Source organism: Barbus barbus (assembly GCF_936440315.1).
Source record: "Barbus barbus genome assembly, chromosome: 33".
NCBI classification, from domain to species: Eukaryota; Metazoa; Chordata; class Actinopteri; order Cypriniformes; family Cyprinidae; genus Barbus; species Barbus barbus.
In genome coordinates this window covers 18428883-18442368 of record NC_136761.1, presented here as the reverse complement: position 1 = coordinate 18442368, position 13486 = coordinate 18428883, and the positions used below count along the sequence as shown (strand labels likewise).

At 38.2% G+C, this 13486-nt stretch overlaps 1 protein-coding gene across 4 annotated transcripts in view; it reads left to right on the top strand.

Annotated features, from left to right (window-relative positions):
- The first annotated feature begins 8515 nt into the window (after nt 1-8515).
- The window catches only part of LOC306853180 (protein diaphanous homolog 2-like), a 446875-nt gene continuing 441904 nt past the window's right edge, over nt 8516-13486 (top strand). For all 4 annotated transcript variants that reach the window (XM_079390392.1, XM_079390393.1, XM_079390391.1 and 1 more), the window contains exons 1-2: nt 8516-8577; nt 9156-9489. In XM_079390392.1, the coding sequence (XP_079246518.1) occupies nt 9403-9489 (87 nt within the window). In that variant the 5' untranslated portion in view covers nt 8516-8577; nt 9156-9402. The remainder of the gene's footprint in view (nt 8578-9155; nt 9490-13486) is intronic.

Below are 13486 nucleotides of genomic sequence, written 5' to 3'. Positions count from 1 at the left end.
TCAGTTCTACTTGTAAATAATTGCAGCAATGTGGCGTTTCCACTGTAAGCTCCTAACAAAACAGAGGCTAATGTCTTCCACACCAAGCATGGTGAGATTTCACTAATTAGAAACAACAGCTGAGGCCATTTACCTGCACACTGTCTCATTGATTGATACACCGGAACTATAAGTTGCCACATACGTCCTATTTGCAAGCCTCAGGAAAAAATCATAATTGTATCAGGTGTGTCTGCGTAGCCTGCCAAACTTTGTTGTGTTGAAGTATCTGTAAGTCAGGGCGTCCTGCTGAAACTGAGCACAACCTAAACAATAGGGTTACTTTAAAACATAGGCAGGATACAGTTTTCGGATGACAATAGTTTTTTTCTGTTTTGTGTTTTATGCGATATGGGAGGAAACTCAGCTCCTTAGGAGGAGTTTGCCACTTTTAGTTCGCTAAGGAACTATACTTTAACCATGTGTGGTGTGTACACAACATACTGAAACACAAACATAATGGCCACAAATACTTGCAACACTCCCAAATCCTTGCCATCAGCAGATAAAGTTTTTTTTTTCTAAACCCAAAGCTCAAGAGGTGTTGTTTTTAGAAATTATGGATAGTACCATGAGCGTGAGATGATGTAACACTTCTCTGAGAGGAGTTTCCTTTTTAAAATACAATAATAAGTGTATATTTAGGCATGTTGATAGCAAAGCAAAAGGAAATGTCATCTTACCACATAAAGGAATCATGTTATTCAATAGCATGTTTCCTGTGATAATCCTTATTGTCAGTAGAAAAATCAGATTAATTTACAGTTTAGCGCTTAGCTGTAAATGGAAATCTGTTGTTCAAATCTCTCTTCTCTGTCACGTGTACACGCTGCTCAAGGAAAAGTGGCCTAGAGGAGAATCCTTAAGTAGCCGGCTACCATGGCAACCTGTAGGCCTGATTCTTGCTGAGGTAAAGCACATAAGTGTCTGTGGGCAGTTGATTATGACCTTATAAGGCATTTCTGAAAACTGATATTGTTGAGTCATACATGACATGGCATGTGCTGGCACTTCATACCTACAAAAATGAACTGATATAAGTAGCCTACTAATGCTAAATGGACCAAGGAAAGTAAGCATAATACAAATGAAAACCAGTAAACAAAAAAAACCTGTGTTTTATGCAAGGCATGTTTACATTAAAGAGATAGATCACCTAAACATGAACACTCTGTCATCATTTACTCACCCTCATGTTGGTTCAAACCTGTATGACTTTCTTTCTTGTAAAATATAAAATAATGTTTCAACTGTATTATGAGAAATTATATTTTGAGGAATATTTCAAATGTCATGTGTTCTTAAACAACATTGTACCATAGGATTTTTTGATGAATATTAACTTCTTTCCCAGTATGAGTAATTTTGTCCATTTCTTACCCGGTATGAGTAAGTGACGTTGGTGATTAACATGGTAAACAGCTGGCCATATGTGCTGCTAAATGAACAAATGCCCACATATTAACAATCCCAAAACTTTATCATCACCACGCCTGTTTTTGCAAACACAAAACTAATTCCCACGGCTCAGCCATTGTTGTTTTGTCAGTTATTGATAGTACCTTCAGCAATTACATCGACACATCATTTGTGAAAGAGCACCTAACTTCTCTAAATTCAGTGTATTGACCCACCTCCAATCTCTTTGTGCTTAGAAAGTGGCCTCTTCTCAGTGCTGAATACGTAATGACAAATGGAACCATTTACCTTGGAGTGAAGTGTTAAGTGTTTCTGAGGCATCTCCTTGGAAAGGTGAAACACTGAAAAAGTTTGAAACGTTTGCTAACTGCAAATGTTGAAAGAGGTCCAGGTTCTTTCAGAAAGCCAGCCATTGAAGTCAATGGGTCTTCTATGAAGTATGATGGAAAGGCAATAAATAATGTAGCACCATAAGGCTAAACACTAAGCTTACAACAAGTCCTGAAGCAGCTGAACACATATACAACACTAAAAGCAATGCATCTTCTAATGCTGGATGGCAGCCAGTGGATGGCCAGAGGTTTCTAGCGCTCTGTAGGTTGTTTACTAGTTGGAAAACGTTGAGGAACATTACATGAACAAACAAAGAGAACCAAAAACTCTATTTGTAGTACATTTCTGGAGCGATCAAACTATTGATTGTGTATTGTGTATTGAAGTCCACTGGCAAGGTGTTTCCTTATTTTGGTTAGGAATTATATTTTCAGAAACACTGAAAGGTTTTGGGTCTCTGTTCTAGTACATTTACGTATTCAATAATGTGAAAAACAGGTCCAGATCAATACAATTCACACACACGCTACAGAAGGTTGTCTTCACACTTCAGTAATCAGAGTAGACATTCATATGATTGTAAGTCACAAGTCAGATTTACTGTTCATTTCTTGTAAATGGAAATTCATTGTCTTGCCCTGTGACACTATGAATCACTCGACAGGGCCTAGTGAATAGGAATAATATGGGCAGGACTCATATGGGCAGGACTGAGTTAAATGGCAAAAGCAAACCATGGGAAATCGCTGTCCATAATGGAAAAGTGGCCTTGGTATCTAATTATACACCTGGCATGAGGATGCTGCATGCATAAACCACTCATGTAAACAAACAGAATATATCTCTTGACACTACAGTATCTCTGTAACACAGCTTGATTTCACTGTTTTTATACAGTAAATCCTCTGTATAATGAAGAAATGGCTTTTGGTAGATGTTTGAGCCCTTTTTTTCTGTAAAATATGTTCCAATTTATTTTATTTTATTTTAGAATTTTATTAAAAGCACTATGATTGATGTTAAAGAACAATTGAAGAAGTTCAGCTGAAGAAGCACATAGGAAGTGGCATGGTGTTGGCAAGTGCCGCAGATGATAACCAGACTGTCAAGTTTATGTCTGTTGTGGTTAACGCCCTGCAACCGCACTGTGAAATTCTGAGAAAAAAAAAAATTGAAATCAAACAAATAAAGCAAAATATATAAAATCTACATTCAAAATATATACTGTGTGTATAGTTACTGTATATGACTGTGTCATTCCATTTTATTATACATAACTTAATTTCTGAACTTATTTGTATTGTTTTATTTGTATATATGGATTACTTAGGTTGTTACCAACATCTGGTGAAAATTTCATGCCAACAACACCCTTATTTACTGAGACAAATAGTGACATGTTCAATACTTATTTTACCCGCTGTATAATGTATTTGAATGTATTTCTCATTGCATTATACTCCTTTAATAATTGCCCTGACCTCATCACTTATTGTACATAATGTATCTAATGCAAGACCCAGAGTATTTGAAAGGCAGTTAATGTGGCGTTCACCGTCTGGGAGATTAAAGATAAAGTGAGTGGCTGAAATAAAAGCACACCCTTGAAAGTTCTTCCCATACTGTGAGCTGATGGGGCTGGCACACAATGTGTGAAGCTTATGCTCCCTGCTGTTGCTCCTGACCTCCCCCATTCTCTTTGCTTCATTACGCTCTTTTTGTGACCAAATAAACTTTGACCAATTTGTATTTTCATCTTAAGTGCTATTTAGCTGTTCGGGTGAGAGCTAAAGTGATTTTGACACAGTACCCCTTTTAGTGCATCTTCAACACAACATTTGCCCTCTTATTATTGCATTATGTGTAATTTCTATAGATGCTATGCATTCACACGCAGCTGTGAAAGCAACTGGATAGTTGTTACACCATGCTATAAACCTGTGTGTGGTGTGAGACCAAGAGAGAGAGAGTAAGAAGTGAGCACCTAAAAAAGATTTGGACATGTCTGTCATCAAAAAAGCCTCAATGACCTTTGCCTTTTTCTTAACGGCATTAAGCCATTTAGTAAACACAACACAAATACAGAATGAAAATGTTTCAGATTAAAAAAATTTTCCCCATTGTTCTTGTTTTGTACATTGTGACCAGTAATCTTTGTATTTAAAACCAAATTGAAATTTACTGTGTAACTACACACAAAACTATATTTGTATGTATTAGATAAAGTATAAATTCTTGGCGGTGAATTACTGCATCTCTTTCAAAGTTATGTAATATGCACAAATGTGTTGTTGGACAAAAATGAATTTGATAAGCACTTGGAATTACACAAGATGTACTTCTGTGATTGGTCTATTAGAATTCTTATGTACAGAAATGGAGAGCATGATTACTACATGCTTAATGTATTGTTTTATGTTGGGTGTGCAATAGTGTATCAATATTTTAAGGCAAATTTTCAGTGTCACATCCTGTTTCAGTTTTTTTTTTTGTTGTGAAAATGAGGGGTATTCCAAATAAATCACATATTTTACACATTTTGCAAGAAAGGAAAAACATTAAAATTATTAAATGGAAAGTTCATTCAAAAATGAAAATTGTCATTTTCTTACACTCAAGCTATTCCAAACCTGTGACTTATATATGAAGTGTGTGTGTGTGTATATATATATGTATATGTGTGTGTGTGTGTGTGTGTGTGTATTGTGGCGGGAGGAGCAAACGACAGACACAGTGGGTGTGGCGTCAGGCCTCAGAGAGGCTTTTATTAAACAAAATAAAACAAAAGTGTCCAAATGGGGTAAAAGTCTCCAAAAATAAACAGGGGGTCTGGTGCCCTCGTCATGCTGCGGGGTTTGTGAAGGAGGGCAGTGTTCTGGAAGGAAGGGTCCAGGTAAGGGGCGGAGTCCGGCGGCCGCACGCGCTCCCCTCTCGGCTTCTTCTAGCGGCTTCGTCCTTCTTCGGCCCGCGGCGCTTCTGGGGGATAGTACGGCCTGGCATCCTGGCCCGTCAGCCGTCTCGCGGGTGCAGAACTCGGTCCATTCTCGACGCGCCCTTCCTGGATCCACGAGGACACCAGCGTGCATGCACGGGGAAGAGACCGGTCTCTCGAGGAGAGACGCGCTCGGCATTTAAACAGCGGCGGTGATGAGGCTCTATTCAGATCAGGTGCGCCTCGCCTCATCACACGCCGCCAGCCCTGGCTGTTTCAGCGCCCCTCCTCTCTCACACACCCACTCCCGTCGGGAACCTGGTGAAGGGCGGCGAATACGGGACGGGGTGGTGATGATAATAAGGGGGGAGGCAGCCGACTCGTCACAATATAATATACAGGTGCTGGTCATAAAATTAGAATATCATGAAAAAGTTGATTTATTTCAGTAATGCCATTCAAAAAGTGAAACTTGTATATTAGATTCATTCATTAAACACAGACTGATATATTTCAAATGTTTAGTTCCTTTAATTTTGATAATTAAAACTGACAACTAATGAAATCCCAAATTCAGTATCTCAGAAAATTTGAATATTGTGAAAATGTTCAATATCGAAGACACCTGGTGCCACACTCTAATCAGCTAATTAACTCAAAACACCTGCAAAAGCCTTTAAATGGTCTCTCAGTCTCGTTCTGTAGGCTACACAATCATGGGGAAGACTGCTGACTTGACAGTTGTCCAAAAGACGACCATTGACACCTTGCACAAGGAGGGCAAGACACAAAAGGTCATTGCTAAAGAGGCTGGCTGTTCACAGAGCTGTGTCCAAGCACATTAATAGAGAGGCAAAGGGAAGGACAAGATGTGGTAGAAAAAAGTGTACAAGCAATAAGGATAACCGCACCCTGGAGAGGATTGTGAAACAAAACCCATTCAAAAATGTGGGGTAGATTCACAAAGAGTGGACTGCAGCTGGAGTCAGTGCTTCAAGAAGCACCACGCACAGACGTATGCAAGACATGGGTTTCAGCTGTCGCATTCCTTGTGTCAAGCCACTCTTGAACAAGAGACAGCGTCAGAAGCGTCTTGACTGGACTGCTGCCGAGTGGTCCAAAGTTATGTTCTCTGATGAAAGTAAATTTTGCATTTCCTTTGGAAATCAAGGTCCCAGAGTCTGGAGGAAGAGAGGAGAGGCACATAATCCATGTTGCTTGAGGTCCAGTGTAAAGTTTCCACAGTCATTGATGGTTTGGGGTGCCATGTCATCTGCTGGTGTTGGTCCATTGTGTTTTCTGAGGTCCAAGGTCAACGCAGCCGTCTACCAGGAAGTTTTAGAGCACTTCATGCTTCCTGCTGCTGACCAACTTTATGGAGATGCAGATTTAATTTTCCAACAGGACTTGGCACCTGCACACACCAGTGATGGGGACTCGAGTGCGACTTAAGTCGCACACACAGTGACTTCAGACTCGACTTGAGACTCGTCCTCGAAAGACTTCAGACTCGACTCGGACTCGAGCTGCGGGACTCGTGAACAATGTTTATTTTTAGGAAACAACTGATGAGCTCGCTGTTATTCCCCTCCCTCCGTTACCTATAACCTGCCCATGTAACACGTGACGCTGCTGCGCGCGGTGCGGCCACACTTTTTTATTTTTTTTTATTTTAGGCGCGGCCGCCATACATTAGAGGACAACGAACAAACATGTCGACTGCTGTGCCATTCATCGCTTTGGATTTAAGGATAGATTATACAGTTGTTTAGAGTCCCGTAAACCACATATCCAAGTGTGTGTGTGTGTGTGTGTGTGCGCGCGCGCGCGCGTGTGCTTGCGTGTGAGAGAGTGTGTGACCAGTGTGGTCATTGAAAATGTGTTCCGATATATATTCTTCACAGAAAATGAGCCAAGGCCAATGAGTCTGAGTTTGAAAAAATAATTAATCGTATAATTTTTCTCTTGATAAAAAATGAAAACGGGTCCTACAGATCCGAACACTATACAAGGGTTAATTGCCAAACTTGTGGTGGTCGATTAACGTAATAATTTACGTGCCGCTGGCTTCCATCACGTTAATTAACGTTGTCTGCAAACAGGTTACAGGATTATTGTTGATCATGTAACATTACACTGGTTTGAGAGTTTGGGATGTGTTGACTTACAGTAGTTTATAAACTATGATTAGTTGCATTTTCATTGCCATTTAAGTGAAATTATTGAACTTAAATATACAAGCTTGATAAAAATAATCATTCTGAAGAAAATTTCAGATGGCTTTTGCATCTGAACTCTTCATATATTTCACATCGTTTGGTTTGTTGCAATAGTGTTTTGCATTTAGCTACAATGTGATGTTTGACCATATTAAGTCTTTCTTAATTTTTGGTCTGTACTGTACTGTGTTCTCATGCTACAAGGCAAAATACAGATAATATTAACTTAAAAGTAAAGCATTCTTGGTGTTTTTGTCATGTTGCAATAGCCTGTTTACACTGATTATATATAAAAATCAAAGCTGATACTGTATGCTAATAGATAAAGGAGTCATAATAACATATTACATGCTTTCAATTCCTTATATATAGCTATGCAGTGTTGGATGGGTCGCTGTACGTGATGCAACACTTATTATAACCAGAGACTTAATATAATAAAGAGACTTGAGACTTGACTTGGACTCTAGCTCAAAGACTTGAGACTTGACTTGGACTCTAGCTCAGAGACTTGTGAGCATCTCTGGCACACACTGCCAAAGCTACCAGTACCTGGTTTAAGGACCATGGTATCCCTGTTCTTGATTGGCCAGCAAACTCGCCTGACCATAACCCCATAGAAAACCTATGGGGTATTGTGAAGAGGAAGATGCAATACGCCAGACCCAACAATTCAGAAGAGCTGAAGGCCACAATCAGAGCAACATGGGCTCTCATAACACCTGAGCAGTGCCACAGACTGATCGACTCCATGCCACGCCGCATTGCTGCAGTAATCCAGGCCAAAGGAGCCCCAACTAAATATTGAGTGCTGTACATGCTCATACTTTTCATGTTCATACTTTTCAGTTGGCCAACATTTCTAAAAAAAATATTTTTTTTTGCATTGGTCTTAATTGATATTCACATTTTCTGAGATACTGAATTTGGGACTTTCATTAGTTGTCAGTTATAATCATCAAAATTAAAGCAAAATAAACATTTGAAATATATCAGTTTGTGTGTAATGAATGAATCTAATATACAAGTTTCACTTTTTGAATGGTATTACTGAAATAAATCAACTTTTTCATGATATTCTAATTTTATGACCAGCACCTGTAAGTGTTCGACACTTGAGAAGGAGGCTGTCGGGTCTGCAACTTTATCGTCAAAGACAATATAGGGACCCTGATTTTCTCACGATAGCTACAATTACGTCGTGAGAAAACGGTTTTTATGTTGAGATCAACAACTTTCGTTATGTCGAGATCAGTATAAAATGTAGAAAATATAGTCTAAAAATAATGCATTTTCCAGAAAAAAAAGTACATTTCAATTTTTTTATAACAGCTTCTACGATTATATCTACTTTACACCAATGCACTGATTTGCGCTGCTATGCAAATAATATTGACTTTCTACTTGAAGCCTATCCATATACACAGCAGTCAGTTCTCCAAAGCAGGCAGCCTCCTCCCCACGAGTGGAGAAGTCCCGCCTTCCAGTTCTGGATGTAACACTAAACTGACCAATCAGTGCTAAAATCTTCTACCACGTGACTATTCGCGAGCATTGGGAAGCGTCCATAGGCGGGGACAATAGTGGGCCTGGCTCGTGCGTTTGGTTGTGTAGGTAAGCCTTGGATGAGATTTTGTGAGTTTTTTATATTATTACATGACTATTTTGCTGTTTAATATTAATTCGCTATGTCCATGTAAGCAGACTTGGCGTTCAGAGCCCATGTCTTTATTGTGCACTTTTACTTTAAGCCACATAGCGCTAGAATAACAGTTTCCTGTGTGAAAGTAACCGCCTGGATAGCAGCAGTCATTTCTCCTTTGAATAAAATCAGTTATGTAACTTATTCATTTTATAAATAGCCATGCTATTTTGTATAAAACTCACAGACCTCCTTTGACTTTTTACAAGACTCGGAAATATCTTTATATTTCAATAGACCCACTATAGAATTGATTGAGTGTAAAATTCTGTTAATTTATTAAACGCATGGTTAAATTGACGCTACTTAATAACAAAAGTGTTTCCTCAGATGATTATAATGCTACAATGAAGTATTAAAGTCGACAAAAGTTCACAAGCTCTTAACTGACAGTGTATACATAGCGTTATATCTTTTATTCTAGCTATTCCATGTGCTTTCATAAATTTGACATTACAAAACACTTCCGAAATGTAATTTATAACATGTTTTGTTTTTTCTCTCCTCTCAGACTCTGAGTAGCTGTTTTGGACTGGACTGAAACTCACCACACCTTATTTTTTGGACAGCTTCACAAACAGATGTTACATCGTATTCCACTGGATATGTACATGGAATAGTTTAAGATCCAACTCATATTTTGTTTATTTCTTCATGGATGGCATGGCTTTTGAAGAAACGTGATTTTTCATAAGTGTTTGCAAACTCGTTGGAAATATTAAGTTAAGTTACTGTTCAAGTGAAGTTTCACTCCAAAGATGGATCAGCAGGCAACTGGAGGGGAGGACCCAAATAAACCCTCCAAAAAGAAATCCAGTGAGGATGAGAGCAAAAACAAAAAACTGGTATGTATTATATTTCAGGATTCATTTTGTTGTTGTTGTTATGTCTTAGTTATGCAAAACTAATTATATATATATATATATATATATATATATATATATATATAATTAATTTTTTTGAAACCCTGGGGACAGGCTAAAATGCATTCTCATGGAAAAAGACAGAAAATTAACCTGCATTTTTTTCTAAAGAGAAGTACCTATAACAACACATAGTAGAAGCTAGTCTCAGCTTGTTATTGTTAAATTTATTGTTTAGACTTGTCCATGAGGGACACAAAAGGCCCCCTTTTTGTGAAGTGACCCTGTCAGAATTTTTTTCTGAGATTTTCTACCTCTGGAGTCCATCCAGCAAACTTCAGCAGTGAAGAATTTGACCATTTTTGTTATATCGATCAACAAATTTTCTCTCAAACCTGGAGTATGTTTTCACTGCAAAGATTAACCAGCTCAGTCAGCACTCTCTGGTGGAGCTGTTTATCAGTGTATTACTTCACAGGACCCTGAACCTCGTGATAACGTGCTGTCAAAACACTCTGTGAGTGTCAGTGGGATCTGGAGTAGTGTTTGTGTCCTTTATGGATGGTTACGCTTATCTCAAAGGCTTAGTAGTGAAACTAGAACGGTTTCTTTCAGTTCTTGCTCGCTGCCTTTTTGAAAGTTTTGTAATGTTGTGGAAAGTTCGCTGACTTGCTGACCTCAGGGCGAAGAAGGGCCATGTGATATGTGAAGTTATTTGTCTGTTGTGTCTTGTATCAAACTTATCAGTGGCGTCATGTGATTTTTAAGAAATGTAATGTCTAACCAAAGGCGTCAGTAGTAACGGAGCAGTCTGTTGGTTAGTAAATATGTGTTAGGTATTTGTCAACTGTATGATACAGAGCCAAGTGTTTTAGTATTACCGTATGTCATACCTGTGGGGAACCGATTACTTCACCACTGTTGCACAGCCTTCTCATATTTCATATGCCACTTTTAATGACCTGGGATTCGTTTGCTTTGACTTCTAAATATGTAATGCTGGTTACTGGATGTAGGACACTCTATTTCAAGGTGCCTCCTCATGCATGTATTAATTACTTTACAAGACTGCTTCACTTCCCAAAAGTTGTGGCCTTGCCTGTAGACGTAACCAAGCTGTATGAAGATAATTTAGTCATCTTGTAAGGTCTCGGACAGAGCTTATCGTCACAGCAGGGTTCCAGATCAAGCGAGGTGAATGAGTGTCTAAGTGTGTGTAATCCGTATACGCATTGTAACTTTGCTTAACAGCTTGTCTCCAGTCAAATGAGCGTGTCCTGTACCAGCTTCATAATGATGGTGCTCTTTTGGGAGCTGCAGGAATCTATCCGTTTATGAGCTCTATTTGCTTTGTGGAATGTAAACCTTTGGAAGCCAGATGGAGACTTTCTGATAGCCGTATTTGTAGCTGCAGGTAAACAGTGCCTTAAGTAGTGTGGTAGGCATACTACAACTAACTTTTTGTGCCCCAGGCTGTCTCAAATTCTGTGAAATATGGGCATGTTGTTATACTTTTTTATGATTAGTTGGTGTTTAGATCCTCTTATTCCCACAGAATGGCTAGGAAGTCTACATGAGTGGAGTGGGTGTGGCTTGTGAAGTTGAAAACACTCCACATTTTGTCTACTAGTATAGTGGTTCTCATCCAGGGGGCCACAGGCCCACTAGGGGGTCTCAGCACATTTCCAAGTGTTCTGCAAGATTCAAAACTCCAAAGTGTTCGTTTAAAACAGCAAGTCAACAGCAGTCTTTAGTACTTAAGTCTTTGCTTAAGAACTGCACTCCTACAGTCTTGGAAAATTAGATATCTAGTCCAGGGAAAATTAAATTTCTGTTTTTTAATATTTACTATTGTATAAAAGTTTTTTTTTTTTTTTTTTGTTTGGTTGAAAAGACTCAAGCCAGATTAGTAAGGCTGCATTTGATCAAAGCATGCAGTAACAACAGTAATAGTATGAAATAAAATTTACAATAGCTATTTTCTATTTTTATTATTTTAAAAATCCTATTACTTCCTGTGATGATACATCTTCATATTATCATTCTAATACGATGATTTGGTGCTCAAATGTTTCTTTTTATCAATGTTGACTGTTAATTGTTTTCCTTTTTTCCCCCTGGATTCTTTCAAAAGAACAGCATTTATTTGAAATATATATTTTGTAACAATGTAAAAGTCTGTACTGTCATTTTTGATTCATATCAAATCGTACTGACCCCAAACTTTTGAACAGTAGTGTAAGTGTTGTTAGTTATATTGATCTCTGTGAGCTCTAAAAATTAATGGGTAGAAATCACTGAGAAATTACTATTTGTGAAGAGACAAATACATTTAATCTTGTAATCACAAACAATTGGAGAAAACATGCAAATTTATTATTCATTAAAAAGTGTGAACTCTGACAAGCATTCAATCCTTGTAACATATAGAATGACAGACTTTAATTATTTGCATTTTTAAAATAATCTTTTATATAATAATTTTAATATATTGTCACTTGGTCACAAACAAACAGCTTTGTCACAGCAGAAGTGCCAGAAGTATTGAGGACCCCTTATCAAACTGAAAAAACACTAGTCAGGGTGTCTGCAGGATTAAACTTGTCTATGGTAACATATTAAATTATAAAATGACTGCGAAAATTACCTTCTTGTCAATCCACATGTTTACATTTACAACCAAGTTTTTGCTGCGTAAAAATGAGTCGATTATGGCTTTGGTCTGAACATAAACAGCAGATGGGCTTATTGAAAATGCTGATTCATTCTTTGCCAACAGTTGGCATTTTCGGAAATACAGAAATATAGGCCTAGCATTTCCCCGGGAACGACAGTACATGAAGGAGCGCAGCACCTGGCTTTGACACTTGCATCGCTCATTCTTATTCAATTAAATCATAACCTTTTGAAGTTTAATCGTCACGTTGAACTACATTGCAGTTCTTGCCTTTCCAATCTATCCCCAAATTTAAGACCTCCTGGAATCATAATTAAGGCTTTCTATAAGACTTTTTATGGCTTTAAATTTAAAAAAACTAAATTTGACTTCTTAAGGACCTGCGGAAACCCTGCTAGAGGTTGTTGAGGTTTCCACACACTCACAAATACTCAGGCCTTAACACTGATGTCACTCTCTCTCTCACACTAGTGATCTCACTGTTGCCCACCCTGTGGCTGACTTGGTGCCAGGCATGTTCTCTGTTGCCTAACTTATCTGCGTATATGAGAAGTCCAAAACTTCTGCTGTTGCACAATAGCTTTTGGCAAAATTGAGGAAGTCATCCACCAGAAGGGTGGTCAAGTTTAAAATAGTCCAGTCTTTTTAGCTTTCTTTCAGCAACAATTTAGTCTTCACCATCTATTATGGTAAAAGGCAGGGAATGCATTTGTTTGTCGAGTAGATGTATAACAGTGCCATTGACGTATTTGGTTGTAGTTTATTTTATGATTTCATTGGAAAGTAGAGTATTTGTAAGAGATAGAAAATGGTGCGCATATCTATCACAGCTTGAAGCGGGGTGGTGCTTCATGACTGGAGGGCAGGATAATTCTTAATTTTACAAAGTTTTTAATGACTGGTAAGAGGGGATTCAGAGTGAAGTAACCTGCTGCTGTTTTTAGCAAATGTTAAGAACTATCACAGAAGGGTAGCAATGTTTGTGAAAAGTGGTTCAAATCAATTTATGTACTGTATATAGTTTTTAAACAAAACAAGTTGTGGCTTGTTAAATTAGAATGATGACTTGCAAATATTTAAGCAGTGACCTAAAGTCACACTTATAGTAACTCGCCACAGTAAGTTTCCACAAAGCAACCAGATGTCATACATCGTCATTGGCAGTTGGTGTTTTGAGTGTCAGCTTTTGTTTGTGGTAGAATGTAGGTGTGTCTATCAACTTAATGAAGTGATTTTGCTGTTTCATGTGACCTGTCTGGATATAATAAAAATGGTGCATGGAAAATTATGTTAGGAATTGTC